Source organism: Lycium barbarum, chromosome 11 (genome assembly GCF_019175385.1).
Source record: "Lycium barbarum isolate Lr01 chromosome 11, ASM1917538v2, whole genome shotgun sequence".
Taxonomy (NCBI): Eukaryota; Viridiplantae; Streptophyta; class Magnoliopsida; order Solanales; family Solanaceae; genus Lycium; species Lycium barbarum.
The window spans coordinates 117,564,147-117,586,422 of NC_083347.1; the positions used below are offsets into that span (position 1 = coordinate 117,564,147).

The window sequence follows — 22,276 nt, forward strand, 5'->3', positions numbered from 1 at the left end:
ATGAAATTTACGAAACAACCTAGCTACAATTGTAGAAGTCTTACGTCAACCTTGAAATATTTAAATTCTCATTAATTTTAAATGCATGTGTTCCTTAGATTTTATTTCTTTATCGGTATGGTACAACTAGTTATGGATTTATTTAGTAATTTATTAGTCTTTCTAGTTTTTAATTAATGAGGTATAAAAATCAATTGAAATTTTAAAATTAACAAGTATATTTTTTTCGTTTATAACCTAAAAAGTATAGAATAAATAGTTGTGTTGCGTATTTTTGCTTATAACAGCTAAATGAGATCTAAACATCAAATGACAGGATACATATATAACAACACCTCACTATAACAACCATGGAATTCCCGAACAGACACTGCCACTATAGAGAGGTTTGACTGTAACTTACTATCGCAGGATAAAATTTATAATTATAAGAAAAATTACACTATCACTTTATATTACTCCCTTTCTTCCAACTTATGTGACACAATTCAGATTTCAAGAGTCAAACTTTTCAATTTGATCGTAAATTTGAACATGAGATCTTTAATTTTTTTTAAAATAAAATTTCAATATTAGGAGACTATGTAAAAAGTACTACAAATCAAAAAATAACTAACAATACAAAGTATTTATAAGGCATATCAAAAAATTGCAGTAAAAAAACTCTTTTGACTCTCAAAATCGGAAAGATATCTAATAAATTCAGATGAAGAGAAATCCAAATTGAAATTACATGGTCCAAATAGGTCCCACATACTATAACAAACTATTCTTCCCTCTAAATATTTAGCTGAAACCAAACCGTGGAAAACTGAAACTCAACAAATGAGATCAATTTTTTCTTCTTTCTCACAGTTGATTTAACTGAAGAAGAACAGCAAAAAAAAAAAAAAAAAAAAAAAAAAAAGAGAAAAAGATGGGGTCAATTGCGAAAAATGTGTTGCAAAAATACTTGGTACAACTTCAACAACACCCTTTAAGAACAAAGGTAATTCTTATTATTTTTTTTTCTTTCACTTTCTACATTTTTTTTTAATAATCGTTCTTTCTATGCTTAATTTTGTCTGATTTGTGAAGTGGGTTTGAATATTTCGAGCTGTTAGTTCAATTTATGACGTGGGTAATTTAAGAAAATTCCGCAAATAGCTATAGTTTAGAGCGCAATTACGAAACGTAGCTACAGTTTATGTATTTACGAAACATATCTATGGTTGCTATATCAAGCGGAAGAGCTATATTAGGCAGGTATCAATTGTATCAGCTGTATCAGGCGGGTATAAGTTGTATCCGGGGGCGGACCCACCCTATTAGGAGGGGCTCACGTGTCCCCCTAACCTTGGGAATACCCTGTACATATATGGTGTATATTCCTTAAAGAGTGTATATGTATTTAAAAAGACCCCTAAGAGATATCCATTGTTTTGGTGCATTTGGTTGTTGTGCCCCTTAGGTCCTTATATGACACCTAGGCTCGAGTCTCGCTTGCAGCACCTTTATTTCTATTTTTTGTTGAGTTTGTTTTGTTTCTGTTCTAAACATATTTTCGTTTCTTCCAATTTTGAAGTTTATACTTTATACTACTACTTTACTAATAACTTAGCATAATTATTAAGTTTTCAAAGAGTTACATGCCAACCTGTCACATAATAAGTGACATATTTATATCAAGACATAAATTGACTAGTTTTTTTCAATTCTATCCTTAAACAAAAATTGACAAGTTAAAGTATCAGCTAAATGATGATTAGAAAAGTCACATGGTAACTTGGTATTGTTGGATTCTCAATATCAAAAGGTTTACTACTTGTGCATGCTCTAATCAAGAGGAAAAAGTAATTTATTTTTATTATATAGGGGTAATTTGGTAAATTTTACATTGCATTATTGATTTCTTAATATGAGTGTTGTTTGCTAAGGTGACACTTATTATGGGACGGATGGAGTAATAAATTACATATTATAAACCCATAATCTCGAAAGTGTAATGGATTTAGCGGGAAGAACCTAAAGATTGAGCCATCAAATTAAATTTCTGGATCCACCTCTATTTAGGGGTGTACATAGACCGGGTTGTTCGGCTTCTTCAAATATCAAATCACACCAATTGTGTCGGGTTTTTTAATCTATAAGCCAAACCAAATCAACAAAAGTCGGGTTTTTCAACCTCGGATTTTTTTGGATTTCTTTTGTCATCTGCTCCGATTTCTGCTATTATCTGTTATTTCCTATGCTCTGATTATCATGTGTTATCTGTGTCGCTTGCATTATTTCATTTCCATATCGCTTTAAATCTCTTATCCGAATCTCTTAACCTTATCTGACTTCTTTTTATGCTTTTATTGAGCCGGGGGTCTTTCGGAAACAGCCGTCCTACCTTGATAGGAGTCAGGTCTGCGTACACTCTACCCTCCCCAGACCCCACGATGTGGGATTTCACTGGGTTGTTGTTGTTGTTGTTGTTGTTGTTGTATTTATATTAAGGCAGTGGTCATTGGTGCCTCCTCTACGTCAAAATTCTGACTCCGCCTCTGGCTATATCAACACTACTATATTAGCTAAAGTCACGAAAGAGCTGTATCTGCATACTGTTACGCATGTGTTGCGTTTTTGCTACAAAACCCAAAATATAGCTATGTTCCTAATTTTTAAAATGACAGACATATATCATAAATATAGATTGCTACATATGCGTAATTTTCACTTAATCTTTCCCCCGAGCATATTACGTACATCCAAATTGAAATTACATGGTCCAAATGGGTTCCACATACTATAACACAATATTCTTCCCACTAGATATTTAGCTGAAACCAAACCGTGGAACACTGAAATTCAACAAAAAAGTTCAATTTTTTCTTCTTTCTCACAGTTAGTGAACTGAAAGAAGAACAGCAAAAAAAAAAAGGGGGTCAATTGCAAAAAAGGGGTTGCAAAAATACTTGATACAACTTCAGCAACACCCTTTAAGAACAAAGGTCTCATCTTTTTTCTCACTTTCTGCAATTTTTTTGACTAATCTTTCTTTGTATGGTTAATTTTATCTGATTTGTGAAGTGGGTTTTGATTATTTCAAGATGTTAGTTCAATTTATGATGTTGGTGATTTTTTATGTGTCGAGAAGTTGCCATTTAACAACTGAGATTTAAGCTTCCCCACTCCCTCCTTTTCAATGAATGTGACAGGCGTTTGACTGGACACTAAATTTAGAAAAGTAACAAAGATTTTTTTGAAATTTGTGATCTAGAATAAGTTATGAATATTTCTGTGGCTAAAAAAAATAAGCAGCATTTTAAAGTTAAATCGTTACTCTCTCCGGATAAAAAAAAATGTTCACTTAGTCTTTTTTTTGTTTTTGGGTCAAAAAAAGTGTCCACTTATCAAATCAATAAAGAATTAACCTTATGCTTCCATATTTACCCCTATTAATAGTCTGTTTGGCCAAGCTTATAAAAACAACTTATTTTAAAAAATACTTTTTTTCAAAAGTACTTTTCGAAAAAGTATTTTTGGCTAAAAGCAGTTTGTGTTTGGCCAATTAATTTAAAAAGTACTTTTGAGAAGCAATTAGTGTTTGACCAAGCTTTTAAAAAGTGCTTCTAAGTGTATTTTTCTCAAAAGTACTTTTCAAAAAAGTACTTTTGGGCAAAAACTATTTTTTTAGCTTCTGAAAAACTGCTTCTGCTACTCCCCAAAAGCACTTATTTTCTCCCAAAAGCTTGGCCAAACACTTTACTTTTTTTAAAATAAGTACTTATTGAAAAAATAAGTACTTTTAGGGGAAAAATAAGCTTGGCCAAACAGGCTATAAGTGTTATATGATCAAATTTCAATGTCTATTTAATTAGGGGTAGTTTAGTCAAATAACCTATTTTTGTCTAGGAGTTAGTGTTTTCTTAAGGGGCGTGCAAATGACTAAGTGGACTCTTTTTTGATCCGGAGGGAGTACTATACTAAAAATAAGAATAAGGTTAATAAGACTTTTGGTCCCTTAATTATTGATAAATTCTAAGTTTAATTATTGATATTTGACTAAGCACATTCTAATTGAAATGTGCACTTTTAATCCTTTTGCATGTAAATATTCAAAATTAACCATGATTACCAACTGTTTGAACCACTTAATTATCCATGTGTTATGTTTAGCTGGTACTATTATTCCATGTTTGACAAATATATAATTGTAAAAATATTTCAAATATAATGTATTGTAAAGGACCAAAACACAAATTCAATTAATTGGAGGTTAAATGTGCTTTGTTGAAAATCACAAGGACTAAAATTAGAATTTATTAATAATTGAGGGACCAAAAGTGCTATTATCCATATAAAATATGTCTTTTTAGGACATACCAAAAAGAAAAGAGTATCACATAAATTGGGACGAAGATAGTATTATTTTTTTAAAAGTTTAGTGAGTGTTGGTTTTAACTCTACTTATATAAGTTTTGCTAAGTTTTGCAAATCATACTCGATTTCAGGTTCGGGTAAAGGAGTTGTTAGGTGGTAACCTGAGACTAGCTTAAATATAGTATGACTACATGGCACCCAATAGTGTGGCCGAGCAGTCAATAGAAGTTGGAATTGTTCATGGTAAATGACAGTTCATATCATAGCGGAGACACAAGAAATAGGTGATTTCGTTCTATTGGTCTAAATCTTGGTGGACAGAGTTGCCTAATATGTGTACTAATGAGGAAGTGGCAAGTACCCGATGGATTAGTTGAAGTGTGCATAAATTGGTCTGGATGCCACCTTTAAAAAAACTAAATAGTTTAACTATGATGAATTCGGATGCCTTATATTGGCGTTAGGCGTAATGAATATGAGGTTCATCATATCACCGGCTATGTGTGTGTGTTGGGGGGGGGGGGAGGGGGGGGGTGTTAATTTACCTGAATCGAACAGAACGAATATAGAAGTTTCACTAGTTGACTTTAACTAGTTGGGGATTGAGACGTAGTTGATCCAAGTTGATGTAGGTGTGTTGTGTTTAAAGGTTTTAGCTTGATTGGTACAATGATTTTATTTTTGTAGTTTCTAAATTTTGCAATTTATACTTGCAGGCGATAACAGCTGCAGTTTTGTCAGCGGTCAGTGATATAGTGTCTCAGAAGATTACTGGCATTAAGAGGCTTCAAATTAGACGCCTTCTTCTGAAAGTGGTACCATTTTCATAGCTTCCTTTTTAACATGCCTGTTTGCATATTTTCCCCCCCTTTCCTTTTTGTGTGTGTGTTGTGGAAATCTGAAAGCTTTGTCACATGTGTTCAACTTTTATTAACTTCATTGTGGGAGAAACTCTGTCTATGAGACGTATAAAAAATGTCGAAAGCCTACACATGTCCTACACATGTATGGTTTTCTACAAAAGACACCCAGTCAATATATGCTGATAGGATTGTCATCAATGTTCATCTCATAATTTACTCACATTTTCTGAAGACTGTTCTGAAATTAATTCACAAAAGAGAAAACTTCTAGTATATTTCGGCAGAATTTGATCGTAAAAGCTTGATGACTTCTTTTGCCACACTTAATGTTGATGGTCTCATGAACCCTTTTTCCGGTTTTGGAGAGTTTGATTTAAGTATATTGATGTTGAATATTGAAAAATAAGAATCTTATAACTTTTGCAAAAGTATTTTTTGTTGAAATGATTTGAGTATGAGCTGCAAAGGCTTACTACAGTTGTAATGCTATGACAAGACTTCTCAAATGACACTTATTATCAGAATTATGTATGCTTTGAATATATTCCTTTGCTTAACATATATAAGTTGCTATCTGGAATTGCTATTGACTGCTAAAATAACTACATGTCTCCTCCTCTCCTATTTATCCTTTAGTAGTAGTATTCAGTTATCGCGTAGTTTCTTATTCCTTGATGTGTATTACCATCTATTGCCACTATTATTTTGTATCTTGTTATTTAGCTTTTTCTTTTCTGACATTACTGTGCCAGGTACTTTTTTTGAGCCGAGGGTCTACCGGAAACAGCCTCTCTACCTCACATAGGTAGGGGTAAGGTCTGTGTACATCCTACCCTCTCCAGACCCCACACTTGTGGGATCACATTGGGTTTGTTGTTGTTGTTGCTAACATAACTACATGCAGCTTTTTGGCTTTGCCTATCTTGGACCGTTCGGGCATTTTTTTCACATATTGCTGGACAAACTTTTCAAGGGGAAGAAAGACACAACAACTGTTGCAAAAAAGGTAAACAGAAACCCTTCTTCTTTGGGTAATTTACAATAAGTATCTGGAAATGAAGTTCCGCATTCATCTTGTACTTACTAGCTCCCATCGACATCCTTTTATGTCCCATCCTTTCTTTTTTCCTGTTAATAGATAATTTTCATTCTTGATCAATGATAAAACTCTGCTATATATTTTACTCCCACCGTCCAAATTTATGTGACACTCTTTCCTTTTTAGTCAGTCCAAAAAAAATGACACCGTTTTGTATTTAGTAAAAATTTAACTTTAAAATACCCATTTTACTCTTAGATGATTTATAGCAATGAGCCTCTTTGGATGAGCTTAAAATAAGCAGCTTCCAGCTTATAAGCCAAAAAAAAAAAAGTTGGGGTAGACTAACTTATTTTTTTTGGCTTATAAGTTGTATAGCTAAATCAAACGGGCCCAATTATTTTTAGGCTTATTTTATGCACAAAATGACTTTAAGCTGACCATCCAAACACTCAAAAAAGTTGAAACCAGCTTATAAGCAACTTATAAGCCAATCCAAACGGGCTCCATATAAATATCTTTAGCTTATTTTAGACCATAAGTTTTAAAAGTCTTTCTTTATTTCTTAAACCCGTGCCTAGTCAAACCACCTTCACATAATAAGGGAAGAAGGGTGTAACATTTTGGTCAAACAGTATTTCCAGTTGGAGAAAACAGAAGAAGAGCAATGACCAGATTAGTTGTTCATTTTGATTATTTCAATTTGTATTTTAATTGTTTCAGGTGGTTCTGGAACAAGTGACATCTTCGCCTTGGAATAACTTGCTTTTCATGATTTACTATGGATTAGTTATCGAAAGTGAGTCTTATCCCAAGCTACAACTGTATTTCATGTTAGCAACTTTAACTGTTTCACAGATTAGATGATGCTTCTGCCACTAAGTACACGAATAGATAGATTGAGTTTACGACAATTAGAACCTAAATTACTGACTCAGACTGCATGAATCAGAATCTCAAATTTTGTCAAGGTCATTAAGTAATTAAATTGGAATTTTGTTTCTTGAGAAGTCAAATGCACTCTGAAGCACTACAGCTTTTTATATGTTACGAAAAATTAAGGCTGCAAGAAATAATTGTTGCATTCACAAATCACAATGAAGAAAACAGGAAACAAAAGATTAAAGCTTTAGCAGAATCCCAGTTAAATAAAATTTTGTAAATTTCATGTTTAATTCCAACAAAAATCTTTCAGTTATCAGGAAAAAATCAATATAACTAAATTGTTGTTTCAAGATCTATATATACATACAGAAACACTTTTCGATCTTGCTGATTTTACATGTCCAAATCTTTCTCACTGTATAAATTCTTTAAGGTGTGCACTCTTTGATCAAAGTACCAAGCTGTTTGAAACTGTTTTTATTTCTCTGAAGTTCATTTATATTTTCTTTATTCTAGGAAATACCCTGAAAATAAATTCTTGTTCAAAAGAAGTAATAGTTTGCTTGGCTTTAATATGGACATTTTCTAACTAATTGAGTATATATGCTTTTTAGTAATGTTGAAAGAGGGAGAGGAGGGGAAGTTAAAAAGGAGGGAGTTATTAGTTGTTTGGTTTTCCCTCTAATTGTATTAACTATTGGAAATAGATGATCAATACTTCATCCAAGAGAAGTAAACAAAATGATTTCTTCCTATCTACCTAAGTCTTGGTGGGCAAATTGACACGGTACATGTGCTGGTGGAAGGTAGCAGGTATCCGGTGGAACAGTCGAGGCGGTGGACACTACTGTCATTAGAAAAAAAAGTGTAATCATACGTACACAGAACAAAGCATTGGGCTGATGGAATCTTTATTATGTACAGGTAGACCTTGGATCCAGGTGAAGTCTAATATTAAGAGGGAATATCCAAAAGTGCAGTATACGTCTTGGACGGTTTGTCAAATTCCCCTTCTTTTTCAAAACCAAAGTTTGTTATTCTAATCCTATAGTGAATTATAACTGTATCAATCATTCAAAACTACACAGTTTTGGCCCGTTGTGGGTTGGATTAATCACCAGTACATGCCACTGCAGTTCCGAGTGATCTTTCACAGCATTGTGGCATGTGGCTGGTATGCTACATTTATCTACTTGTTAATGGTTCTGATCATATGTTCAAATTCATTCCCACCTCAATGATTTTGTGAAATCATTGATATTTCCTTTCCGTTTTCAATTTGTAGGGGAATTTTCTTGAATCTACGTGCAAGATCGATGGCATTAAAGAAAGCTTGAAAGTCTCAAAGTTGCAAATTGGACATGGCAAAATGTTCATGCGTAGTTCAAAGATAATAAGGCATTTGCTTCTTTAAGCTCCGCCTAACCTATACGAGACATTGCTCGTTTTCTCTGTTCTTAGTCTGTTGTATTTTTATCTTTCTTTCTTTGGGTTTTTATTTTCTTGAATACATTAGGACATCTTTTAACTAAAAGGTTGGTGGTCATAGAGCACCATTTTAGTTGATGATTGGCGTTTTATTAATTACCACTCGTATTGATAGGAGATTGCAGGTACCCAATGACGTGCTATGGTCTCCTGGATAAGAGAATCACTCAATTTGATCTTCTTAAACCGTTATTTGTAAAATTATCCACTATTCGATAATTGTACTAATGAAAGATTGTAGGTACTCTATTACGCAATGATGTGCTAGAGTCTCTTGGACAAAGGAATCACAGTGTCATTTGTTTTATTGTGACTCCCCAAATGAGATGGTGAGAACAAATGGGTTGTCATAATTGGTGGGTCCATCCCCTTATTTTGAGGAAGAAAACACCTCCCTTATTTTAGGGAAGAAAACACTTCCCTTGTTTTGAGGAAGAAAACATCTTCCTTGTCTTTGGAAAATTGTCAAGTGCTTGCTTGAGTCACTAATGACATCAATAGGTTCATCTCATACCTATAAATAGGGAAACTTTCTCATTTGCTAGACACACCAAAAATTGAAGAAGACAACACATCTCATAGAGAGAAAAATCTAAGAGAAATACTCTTAGTGAAAGGCTTAAGTAAGAGAAGTCTTTGAGAGATTTTTTAGTAAAAATTCTTGAGTGTAATTGGGATTGGGGTTGTGAGGTTGAGTGTTGTAAACACTTGTAATATTTCTTCTTTAATAAGATCTGCAGCAGCAACGTGGACGTAGCTCTCACATTGAGGGTGAACCACTATAAATCTGTGTGTGTTATTTATTCTTTGCTTACATCATGACGTAAGTAGGTTCTGTCTAAGGAGGTTGGTATTTAAGTGGTCCAGCTGTGACCCTCCAATCTTTCCTGGGAACCTGCTTACAAAGGTCGGATTGGGATTCAAATCCTAACAACTGGTATCAGAGCAACAGGTTGTGTTGTGATTTAGAAACGATGGGAGGCGAAGATGGTACGACGCACGGCATCGGTAAATTCGATGGTACAGATTTTGCGTTCTGGAGAATGCAAATTGAAGATTATTTATATGGCAGAAAGCTTCATGAACCTCTGAGTCTGAAACCAGAGGAGATGAAACAAGCAGATTGGGATCTCCTCGACAGACAAGTTCTGGGAGTCATTCGGCTAACGCTGTCGAAGAACGTTGCTCACAACGTGGCAAAGGAGAAGACCACTGTAGATATGATGAAGGTATTGTCTGTTATGTATGAGAAACCTTCGGTAAATAATAAGGTATTTCTCATGAAGAAACTATTTCATCTAAAGATGATGGAAAATGCTCATGTTGCTGCACACATAAATGAATTCAATACCATTGTAAATCAATTGTCATCGGTAAAAATTGATTTCGATGATGAAGTACAAGCTCTAATTTTATTGGCATCCCTACCAAATATCTGGGAGCCAATGAGAGCAGCGGTTAGTAATTCTGTCGGCAGTGACAAACTAAAGTTCAACGATGTTAGGGATCGTATCCTTGCTGAGGAGGTGCGCAGGAAAGATTCTGGAGAGGCATCGACGAGTTCTGCTTTTAATGTTGAAAACAGAAGCAGAAATTATGACAGAAACTACAACCGAAATAGGGGCAGATCGAAGTCAAGGAATGGCAGGGGTCAATCCAGACCAGGACGAACACTTAGAGTGTTGGAACTGTGGAAAACCAGGTCACTTCAAGAAGAACTGCAGGGCGCCAAAGAAGGAGGACAACAAGGGGGCTGGAATCAACGCTGCTACGGAAGACATTGGCGATGCGTTGTTGCTATCGGTTGACAGCCCGATAGACTCTTGGGTGCTTGACTCAGGAGCGTCCTTTCATACCACCCCACATCATGATATAATGACAAACTACGTGGCTGGGAATCTCGGCAAAGGTTATTTAGTCGATGGAGAGCCGCTAGACGTTGTTGGCACGGGAGACATTAATTTGAAGATGTCAAATGGATCCTCGTGGAAGATTACAAAAGTTAGACATGTTCCAAAGCTGATGCGAAACCTGATCTCAGTAGGTCAGCTTGATGATGAGGGATATGATCTCAACTTTGGTAATGGGTCTTGGAAGATGGCGAAAGGTGCTATGGTAGTTGGCCGAGGAAAGAAGATTGGCACTCTCTACATGACGACTAGCTGTCGTGATACTGTTGCTGTGGTTGACAACACAAAGAAGACAGATTTGTGGCATTGTCAGCTGGGACATATCAGCTAGAAGGGGATGAATTTGTTGGTGACAAATGGCTTAATTCCGGAGCTGAAGACGGTGGACCTTCATACGTATGAGAGCTGCATTCTCGGAAAACAAAAACGAGTAAGCTTCTCAAATGCAGGCAGGGAGTTGAAGGTCGAAAAGCTGGAATTGGTGCACACAGACGTGTGGGGACCTACCACTGTCCCCTCTCTTGGAGGATCACACTACTACGTGACCTTTATTGATGATTCAACCAGGAAGGTGTGGGTTTACTTTATGAAAAATAAATCCCATGTGTTTAGTGTATTCAAAAGATGAAAAGCCATGGTTGAGAATGAAACAAACCTCAAGTTGAAGTGTTTGAGGTCCGAAAACAGCGGAGAATACACTAATGGTGATTTCAAACGGTACTGTGCCGATAATGGGATCAAGATGATAAAGACTATTCCTGGAACACCGCAACAAAATGGAATAGCCGAAAGAATGAACTGAACGTTGAACGAGCGTGCTCGGAGTATGAGAATACACTCTGGACTGCCCAAGACATTCTGGGCAGATGCAGTCAATACCGCGGCCTTCTTAATTAACCGAGGACCGTCAGTTCACTTGGATTTCAGAATTCCAGAAGAAGTCTGGAGTGGCAAAAAGGTAAATCATTCATTTCTGAAGGTGTTCGGCTGCTTATCATATGTTCATAATAATGATACGGCTAGAAGAAAGCTTGGTCCAAAATCAAAGAAGTGTTACTTTATTGGCTATGGTGACACCGAGCTTGGTTACCGATTTTGGGATGAACAAAATCGGAAGATCATCCGAAGCAGGAATGTTGTCTTCAACGAAGAGGTACTGTACAAAGACAAGTTGCAAAAAAATTCAGAATGTCAGGACAAGGAATTGGAAATAGTCGATTTGAGGGACTTCCCGACACCTGAGCCGCAGCCAGGTACAACCGAGGCAGAGGAACAAACAATTCAAGAAGGTGCTGATGAAAGTGCCGATTCTGAAACAAATAAGCAGACGCCAATCACAGAACTACGTAGATCATCCAGGATCAGGTATCCGATTCATAGGTACTCTCCATCCCTCAACTACATTCTACTCACTGATAGAGGGGAGCCGGAATGTTATGAAGAAGCAATGCAAGTCGATGAATCGACCAAGTGGGAGCTGGTAATGAAAGATGAGATGGATTCACTATCAGCAAATCATACATGGGAATTAGCCGAGTTGCCAAAGGATAAGAGAGCATTGCAAAACAAATGGGTTTATTGGATAAAGGAAGAACCCAATGGAAGCAAGTGTTATAAAGCAAGGCTGGTTGCAAAGGGATTTCAACAGAAAGAAGGCATCGACTATACGGAGATCTTCTCTCCCGTAGTCAAGATGGTGACTATCAGAACTATTCTTGGACTGGTAGCAAAGGAAAATCCACATCTGCAACAGATGAACGTGAAAACTGCATTTCTTCACGGTGATCTAGACGAGGAAATCTACATGCGACAGCCGGAGGGATTCAAAGTCAAAGGAAAGGAGAATCTGGTGTGCAAACTTCAAAATAGTCTGTACGGACTAAAACAGGCTCCAAGACAGTGGTATTTAAAGTTTGACAGCTTTATGAAGAAAGCTGATTTTTCAAGGTGCGAGGCAGATCACTGTTTTTACTTCAAGAAATTTGAAGACTCGTACATGATACTGGTACTCTATGTCGACGACATGCTAATCGTAGGAGAAAACCTACAGGAGGTTGATCGGTTGAAAAAAGGGTTATCGGAAGAGTTTGCAATGAAGGATTTGGGAGTTGCAAAGCAAATCCTTGGGATGAGAATCGATCGAAGCAAGGAGGGCATCAAACTCTCACAAGAAGAATATGTGAGGAAAGTTATCAAAAGGTTCAACATGCATGATGCCAAGCCAGTCAGCACTCCCTTGGCTGGACACTTTCGGTTGTCAAAGGATCAGTCGCCGACAACCGAGGATGAGAAGAAGCAGATGAACAAGATACCTTATGCATCTGCAATCGGTAGTCTTATGTATGCAATGATATGTACAAGGCCAAACATTGCACATGCAGTCGGAGTTGTCAGCCGATTTATGAGCAATCCGGGAAAGCAACATTGGGAGGCTGTGAAGTGGATATTCAGATATCTGAAAGGCAGCTCGAGTTCAGCTCTGTATTTTTGAAAATCAAAAACAGGATTGCAAGGGTATGTTGATGCTGACAACGGTGGAGATGTTGATAGCAGAAAGAGCACATCCGGGTATGTTTACACCTTCGGAGGTACTGCAATCTCTTGGGTTTCCAAGTTGCAAAAGATAGTAGCTCTCTCTAGTTGTGAGGCTGAGTACGTTGCTGTGACGGAGGCCACAAAGGAAATGATGTGGCTACTATCTTTTCTGCGGGAATTGGATCAGGACCACGAGGGAAGTGTGCTATATTGTGATAGCCAAAGCCATTCATTTGGCAAAGAACCCGGTCTACCATGCTCGAACGAAGCATATACAACTCCGGTACCATTTCATTAGATCAACTTTGGAAGATGGAGCGCTAGTGCTTGAGAAGATCGCAGGGAGTCAGAATCCAGCAGACATGCTGACAAAGGCAGTGACGATAGACAAACTGAAGCTATGCTCAGCTTCAGTTGGCCTGCACGAAGTATGAAACTAGGAAAGAGCTGCTGCATTGATCTAAGTGTGAAGACAAATTAAAATTAGTCTTCAAGTGGGAGATTTGTTGGGTCCATCCCCTTATTTTGAGGAAGAAAACACCTCCCTTATTTTAGGGAAGAAAACACTTCCCTTGTTTTGAGGAAGAAAACATCTTCCTTGTCTTTGGAAAATTGTCAAGTGCTTGCTTGAGTCACTAATGACATCAATAGGTTCATCTCATACCTATAAATAGGGAAGCTTTCTCATTTGCTAGACACACCAAAAATTGAAGAAGACAACACATCCCATAGAGAGAAAAATCTAAGAGAAATACTCTTAGTGAAAGGCTTAAGTAAGAGAAGTCTTTGAGAGAATTTTTAGTAAAAATTCTTGAGTGTAATTGGCATTGGGGTTGTGAGGTTGAGTGTTGTAAACACTTGTAATATTTCTTCTTTAATAAAATCTGCAGCAGCAACGTGGACGTAGCTCTCACATTGAGGGTGAACCACTATAAATCTGTGTGTGTTATTTATTCTTTGCTTACATCACGGTGTAAGTAGGTTCTGTCTAAGGAGGTTGGTATTTAAGTGGTCCAGCTGTGACCCTCCAATCTTTCCTGGGAACCTGCTTACAAAGGTCGGATTTGGGATTCAAATCCTAACAATAATCACATGTCAATCCTTATTTATTTAGCCACCCTATCAAGGTCTTCTTGACTATATTCCTTAGGCATCCACCAATGACGCTGCACCACAAGAAAACTCTGAATTGCCAACCGATTTTACTAACAATTCAAATCTGTTAGTAAATTAGCAACAAATTACTAACAAATTTGTAACAGAATTGTTTTTCAGAATTTAGCAACGGATTCCTAATGGATTACCAACCAAAATTTTACTAACTAAATAATTTAGTTGGTAAATATAGCGGGAAAAAATGGCGCCAAATTTAGCAACTCCCTACTAACGGATTGCCAACCGAAATATTACCAACAAACATCTTTCATTGGTAATATTACCAACCGAGTATATTTCGGTTGGTAAATATGATAGAAAAAATGGAGTATAGTTTATTAACAGATTACCAACGAATTACCAACCAACCATTTACCAACGATAGGGTTTTGTTGCTAATTTACCAACCAATTAGAAATGCATTAATAAATTACTAAGGGATTGTTATTTGTTGGTAAACTTGCCAACAAATGTTCAATCGGTTGGAAATATTTACCAACAAATCAAGATTGTGGTTTGTAAATTACTAACATATTCGAATTAGTTGGTAATATAACAACCGATTATTAATCCATTAGTAAAATTTGCGAACAGATCCATCTTTAGTTGGTAATATTACATACAATTGAATATTCAGTTAGTAATTGCTACCAACTGAGATCAAATTCGTTGCTAAATTACTAAATTACCAACTGATATTGGAACAGTTGGCAAATTTACCAACCGAGAGGTTAAATTGGTTGGTAAATCACCAACTGATGCTGAAACGGTTAGTAAATTTCTATGTAAAATCAATTGATATTTTTCGATGAATTTAACTTTTAATGGTAAACTTAATGATGGATTCTAAATCAATTGATATTTTTCAAGGAATTTAGCATTTAGTGGTAAAATTTCTATGTTGCCATGATTCTTTCTTAATTCTATTTTGAAAAATAAAATAATACATATGAAAGACTAATCAAATTTTTTTCCAGGCCGGTGCACAAAACATCTCGCGTTAGTAGGGTTCGAGGATGGTCCGCACCCCAAGGGGTATGTAACACTAATCAATTCTTTTTATTATTATTCACAATATGCCAATATTGGCACTAAAGATACGTAAATTTTGAAACTTGTTGTTCAAACAACTATTCAGATATAGGATTCCTATATCTCCTCATAAGGCTTGTTTGAAAGCCTGTTATCGGACTTCATTAATCGTCATTTGTTGTTCAAACTGAATCATTTTTTTTTTTTGCGATTTTCTAATTGTTTCAAAGTCTTATAAATTGATCAATCAATCAAACTCAATATTTTTCTCTATTTATCTCATAGTATTCATTCTCTCAAAATTGCTCGACTTGTGTATCTCCTTTCGGTAACCGAGAACGACTTTTTCACGTTGTTCAATAACACCCCCACCCCCACCCCCACCCCCTCCCCCCCCACACAGAGTTCTGATGAATTTTGATTGGTATTCAAGATCCTCTATTTTCGATTATCTAATAAACCACTTAATAAAAGTTGGAATGACTACATTTTAGGGGTTTTTTTTAGGCATAGCTAAACTTTTGCTAATTACATTTCGTAGCTACAGTAGATTGTATTCACGCGCTATAGTAGATTGTATTCAAAATCTGGCTGAGTCAGATTTCGCTGTATTCAAGTTAGATTTTGCTGTATTGAAGTCAGATTTCAATGTATTCAACTAAGCTGTATTCAAGTCAGATGTATTCAACTAAGTTGTATTCAAGTCAAATGTATTCAACTCAACTGTATTCATTTGTAGCTACTTTTACACTGCATTCACTTTATTATATTTAAAATCGATTGTATACAAAAAAATATCCTTCAAAATACACCTCCAAACACTGAATACATAAAAACATAGATACACCAAAAATTAACAAATTCACCTTAAAAAAATGAATAACATCTAAAAATTTAACAAAAAAAACTCAAAAAAAATGAATACAATCGCCGAATTCGTGAATACAATAACACCAACCACTAGTTCTGGCCAGATCTGCCGAAAATTTCACAACAACAACAACAGCCCTTATGCGCTGCCGTGGTTGTCGGAAGACGATTTTCGGCCAGATCTACTGGAAATTTCATAACAACAATAGCCCTTATGTGCTGCCGTGGTTGGCGGACGGAGTCGGATACAGTGGAAGCTATAGATCTGGAGCTCCGTCATTGCTCCGGCGTGTTTGTGGTGTTATTGCATGATTATCACATACGACTTTTTCGACTCCTTTTGGTCGTAATAAACCAGATATTACAAAGAACCAGGGACAAGGAAATAAAGGCAAAAACAGAGTAGATGTTTTTCTAAAATCGATGAACAAATAGTGATTCGCATTTCAAACTAGTCGTCAATATTTGTAATCTAACTAGAAAGAAAAAAAAAACAGAGCATTGCGATGAAGAACAAACAAATAGCGAGCGTGCAGTAGTGGTGTGTTGTCGTTGGTTTGTGGCCAGAGCTCGTTCGCCGGAGCTCCGATGGCAGAAAGCAGAAGCAGTCAAGATAAAAAAAATTATAAATAATAAAAATAATGTATTCTACTTTAAATATATATGTCGCTATTAATTGTATTTAATATATTACTCTTAGCTATATGATGTAATTAATCTAAACTATAGCTACTAAATATAATTACCTACTAGTGTTTACCACACCATGTAGATTTCCCATAAAAGTGTATTGTGTTTCCATTCCCTTTCAAAATTCCATAATCCGTTCCCGAGCGAAAAATGACTCGTTTGATTTAATTGGTTCTCACACTCAATTACTTAACATAAATTTGCATATCTTTTCTATGAATGTAATGAGCCTATCTTCTTTTCCTTATTCATATTCCAAAAAGATACCTAAACTAATGTAAGACCAAACTATTCAGAGAACTCTTCTGATAAAATAAAAATATCTAATTGTCAGCAAAGTTGTTCCTTTTTCTTTTTTTTTTTCAAATCCAAAAAGCTTTGCATACTTAGATAGGTCAACGATTCAACACCAGATAAAGAGGTAAAATTATCATTTTTACTATTTACAATAAGCAGTCAAACTATTTTATCAATATGATATCGTATATCAATAAAATATTTATGTTGAATTCGCGATTGGATTCGATTGGAGCGACGCAACCAAAGGCTAGAGGAGAGGCAAGACGAAGAGGAAGAGATTGAACTTTTAATAGCAAGTGAAGGGGACCAATTTGAAGACATGGAAGATATCCCAATGGATGAATATAATATAGACGAAATTAGCAAAATGGTGCTTACAATGTAATTTTATTCTTGTACTACTTAGTTGCAACTCATGTATTATTTGTAAGTTATAAAGAATTACAACTTGCAAATAAATGTTATCCATTAATGAATAAAAATTATGGCTCATTGAGCTTTCTTCTATTTACTTGTGTTCATATTCTTACTAATATTGAGTTAAGAAAATACCTACAATATACTTAGAATATACTTATAATATACATCTACTTAAATTATAAAATAGAAAGTTATAACTATATTTATAAATACACAATCTTGAATTTTATAATACTCATAAGTTATTAGTAAATATAAAATTTAACTAATACATATAAGTTAAACACATATACCTACAATATACTTAGAACATACTTAAGCTATAAAATAGAAAGTTATATACTTAGAAAAAAAAAAAAACAATCTTGGATTTTATAATACTCATAAGTTGTTAGCAAATATATAAACTTAAGTAATACATATAACTTAAACATATGTATATTATACTTATATAAACATATATGTATGTATGTGTGTGTATATATATACACACACTTATAGTCTCATATACAGAACATATATAAATATACTTAAGTTAAAAATATACAATCTTGAGTTTCTTATACTTATAACCTATGGATATATATAAAACTTATATATACATATACCAACTAATAAACTATAGTGTTAATTTATGTGTAAAATACGTAATTAAGCAAAAAAATAAAAATAAAAATAAAATCATTTTTGGGCTAACCGGTTACCGGTTTGGTAGAAGGGTACCGGAACCGGGTCGGTTAGAGCCAAACCGACTGGCTAACCAGTACTGGTTAACCGGTAACCGTCAAGCGCGAACGGTTTGGAAATTGGTAACCGGTTGGTTTGCTAACCAGAATCGAAACTGGTCCCGGGTCAACCGGTTGACTAGCTTACAACATCCAATGATTATAAATCCTAGTACTAATATTAATTCCATCGCATATCCGAACTCTAAAAATTTTGTTCGGACTTAATTTGTATTTTTTAGTTCAAGCAAATAATTTAGTGCAGTTAAAAATTTATCATTTTCTACAAATGATTAAGTGCAATTAAATTTTAACTATTTTCATAATAATTAATAACCAAGAATACATGTATAAGTCATCTGATTAGTTACTTATACTAGTAATATAATATAAGAATAAAAAAAAAATGCAAAATACTCCAAATCAAAAAACGGAAGAAGTCCTATAAATTGGGAAGTGTCCAAAGAGAAAAAGAAGAAAAAGTTAAAACTATGCCGCCAAAACCATAGACCTCAATTTCATAGGCTCCGCGCCATTATTCAGTTTCAACCCACTTTCAAACTTACTGTCTAAAAATTGTGTTGTATCTGGTTCTTTAAAGTGACATTATATTGAGCCCGCAATTAGAAGTAATTTAGATCGAAAGCTACAGTACATCTTAGATTATGCAAGTCATCTATTTGGGAGAGCTGGAAGCCTAACTGGGAGACTGAGGCTTTTAAGGCCAAATCTACACAATGTTCAAGAGATTGACTAAGTGAGAAATGTAGCCAAGGATTTGGCCATACATGAGGCTCTTGCACTCACCGGTGTATGCAAGACTGGTATATCCATTTTTATTTAGTCCAGTTATAATATTTTCAAAGCCATTTCTTATGTATTAATTGTCGTAGATGCGATTTTAATTTTAGGCTAAAGAACTAGGATGACCACCTTGTCCACACGAGCTTTTGAAGAAAAGGCGAATGATGAGTTTGTGGGCGACAAGTCTAAGAGCACATATATAAGTGACTTCAAGCATTTTCAATTATCTTAGATTTGTGTTAAATCGCTCATCATGTTTACCCCAAACATTAAGTACATCGTTATAATATTATACATGACACACTCATCCTCGTTGTTTGGAAAAGTGAACATGTTTGGACCACAAGTAACTGATCATTAATCAAAATGGATTTTAGTTATTGCTTATACTTCTCTACTTGTACTAGTTTACTAGACTATCAAAACACAGTTGTACGATGTATGCGAGCTTCCTATCAAAATGCAACAATACGATCAAAGTGTTAGATACATGACATTAGAGCGATGCAATCTATCTATTAGTAGTTTCAATCTGACATGTTAGACTAACACTACAAAATAAATCGATGTTAATTACAATGATTTGGTTATTAACTTATTACTTTATTAGTTATCCACTAGTACTAGTATTTTTACTGGACCATTAAGACGCAGTTGTATGGTGTATGTAGTTTTCCCGTCAAAACACTGCAATATGATGGAAATGTTAGATACATGACATTAGTAGAGATCTAATTATCTATTAGCACATACAATTTAACATGCTAGACTAACACTTTAAGTTAGTATTAGATACTTATGTTATCCTATTCTACAGAAGTAGACTTGCTTGAAATTTAACATATCTCGTTGTGTAGAAGATATGGTTCCTTTTGGTTATGCTTGAGGCAGAACAGTAATGCCTAATGTTGTAAATACAACACCTGCTCATGTAATATTGTTCGTTCACCAAAAAAATTGATATAAGATAAGCTGTGTTCTTAGATATAAGAGAAGTTGACTTAAGAAAACGCATAATTCAAATACCTTTGTTGTGACAATTTGTTGTGAACCTTAGTAGTACCTTTTATAGTTCAGCCAGGGGAAGAATCTAGTGGGCAATATTCTGTCAACTTTTTTTTTAATATTTGTAAACGAATCAGCTAGTATTTTCTTGAGTTTTAAGTTTGATTTTAAAGGTACAAAGCTGAAATTAAAGAGAACTATGATGTATGTGGTCTTCTTAGACAGATGACAACAAAGACTCAAGTAAGTATTACTTGTATTCATACGCTTGGGAAAAACTGTATAAAGGGAATGCTTTACCACTTAATCATTTCTTATTTTTTTTTTTTTTACAAAATGTGAAATCAGAAGATGACACCTTAAGACTTTAAAGTTATTTATCTCCATGAACAATTAGAACAGAATGCTTGTAAAGTAGATATTATATGACTTCTAGCTCTTTGCTCGGTTTTTAAAAGAGTTGCAGTGTCCTAGATAGGAGAATTGTTTAACATAATTTTTCTTGGTTAATTCCTATAAGCACTTCATATGTGGTATTATATTGCTTTTGAAACAAAAGTTGAAATTTAAAGCCGTCTTTGAGATTTCTTTAGTAGGCTCTACAAGCTTGCAATGACTTCCCTAAAGTTTAATACAACCTCTGTTCGATTACTATTGGTGTGTACTAAAGGAATTTCCTTGCTTATTTTCTGTGATGTTGAACTCCTTATAGTAGACATCGTTTCAAATAGTATCACGTAGCTTTTGCCTATAAGCATATTTTGATAAGAACTTGAAGGGCTATAGTTGGGTTATTTCTGAAATGGAATTTGCATAAATGGAGATTAGGAACACCTCCACATAAATGTTATTTAGATATTTTGCTGGTTCGCTCACATTTCATTGCTGGTTCTTTTAGGACTCATGTCAGACAAGTGTTTGAGGTTAAAATTTTCACTTGTGACTTTAATGTGCCAACGCCTCTGCTATACGTAGTAGTTATATCTTTTTATGTGAGGAACGACTGTGCTTTTTCCAAGGAGCAGCAGTCTTTGATTGATCTGCCCTAGAGAAACTGCAAGTTTATCTTCATCTCTTCTGTGGAAATCATGATATTTTATATCTGCTTGGACTGATGTTTTAGCTGGTTTACTTTTTAATTTGCTTGTATCAGATGGCAAACGTCTTTCCAATTATATATATCCTCTGTGAAATGTTGATGTTCTATATCCAATTATACACATAGGCTGCCTTTTTTATTTTAGTTATGGACACACACAAAAACACTATATGTCAGTTTTGTTGCTTCTCTTACTGTTTCTTGATGATTGCTTAGCGCTATACCGTAGTGTTTAATCATATCTGCATGTCAGCCTGCAGATTAATTCACCGAGCCTCCAACAATTGAGTTTTCACAAATTTACTTGGATGAAGTGGGTGAGTTAAGAAGGCATGTACTTATGACCTTGTTTCTTTGGCAGCTTTCCAAGGAAATGTTGGTGCATCATCCTCTTCGACTTCTTGACTTCAAGATCGTGATTTTGCCGTTCGGGTGAAGGAATGCGTTGTATACCGTTTACAAGAGATTAAGGATGAGATGAAGCATGACATGAGAGAAGATGAGACAAGAAATGAGAGAAGAAATAAGACAAGAAATGAGACACGAAATGCAGCGATAGGTGCACAAGCAAGTAGATAAGATTCTACAAGCCTGTATGTCAGTTCTCATTGCTAGCCTACCTATAATGTCCACTTGTATACTACATCAGTTTAGACACGCGTCATCAATTAAATAAGGATACGGGTTATATTTAAATAGTTTTAACTCTTTATCTTAGACTATTGCATTGTTATTCAAATTATGGTTTATAAAAGGACTACTAATATTGTTGGATTTATTTTGGTGCTCTTTTAGATTTTTAAATGCTATAAATTAATAAAAATATTTAAAATAAAATTTTTACTATCGAATTATTATTCAGTTAGTAATATTGCTAACACATTGTCAATCAATTACTAACCAAATATTGAATTCGAATGATACATTACCAACAAACTAACAATCAGTTAGTAAATTTCCAAACGATTAATAACGGAAGATTTCTGTTACTAACATTACTAACCAATTACTATCATAATTTAGAAAAATACATAACCATACTTGCTAACGTATTCAAAAGTTGTTGGTAAATTACCAACGAATTACCAATATACCATTTCCGTAACAAA

At 34.8% G+C, this 22,276-nt stretch overlaps 1 protein-coding gene and 1 long non-coding RNA gene across 3 annotated transcripts; both read left to right on the forward strand.

Moving 5' to 3' along the window:
- The first annotated feature begins 799 nt into the window (after positions 1 to 799).
- Positions 800 to 8,700, forward strand: LOC132617950 (peroxisomal membrane protein PMP22-like). 2 transcript variants are annotated; one of them, XM_060333014.1, is made up of 7 exons: positions 802 to 988; positions 5,064 to 5,162; positions 6,115 to 6,216; positions 6,973 to 7,048; positions 8,059 to 8,129; positions 8,223 to 8,308; positions 8,420 to 8,700. In XM_060333014.1, exons 1-7 carry the CDS (start codon positions 917 to 919, stop codon positions 8,469 to 8,471), a joined length of 558 nt encoding a protein of 185 aa, XP_060188997.1. In that variant the 5' UTR covers positions 802 to 916; the 3' UTR covers positions 8,472 to 8,700. The 2 variants fall into 2 exon arrangements, with proteins under 2 accessions (XP_060188998.1, XP_060188997.1); XM_060333015.1 differs by lacking the exon at positions 8,223 to 8,308 and having other exon boundaries at positions 800 to 988.
- An 11,104-nt stretch (positions 8,701 to 19,804) lies between these two features.
- On the forward strand, positions 19,805 to 21,945 carry LOC132617586 (uncharacterized). Its single transcript, XR_009573783.1, has 2 exons — positions 19,805 to 20,311; positions 21,421 to 21,945. It is a non-coding gene; the product is annotated as an uncharacterized LOC132617586 (long non-coding RNA).
- Positions 21,946 to 22,276: the final 331 nt, after the last annotated feature.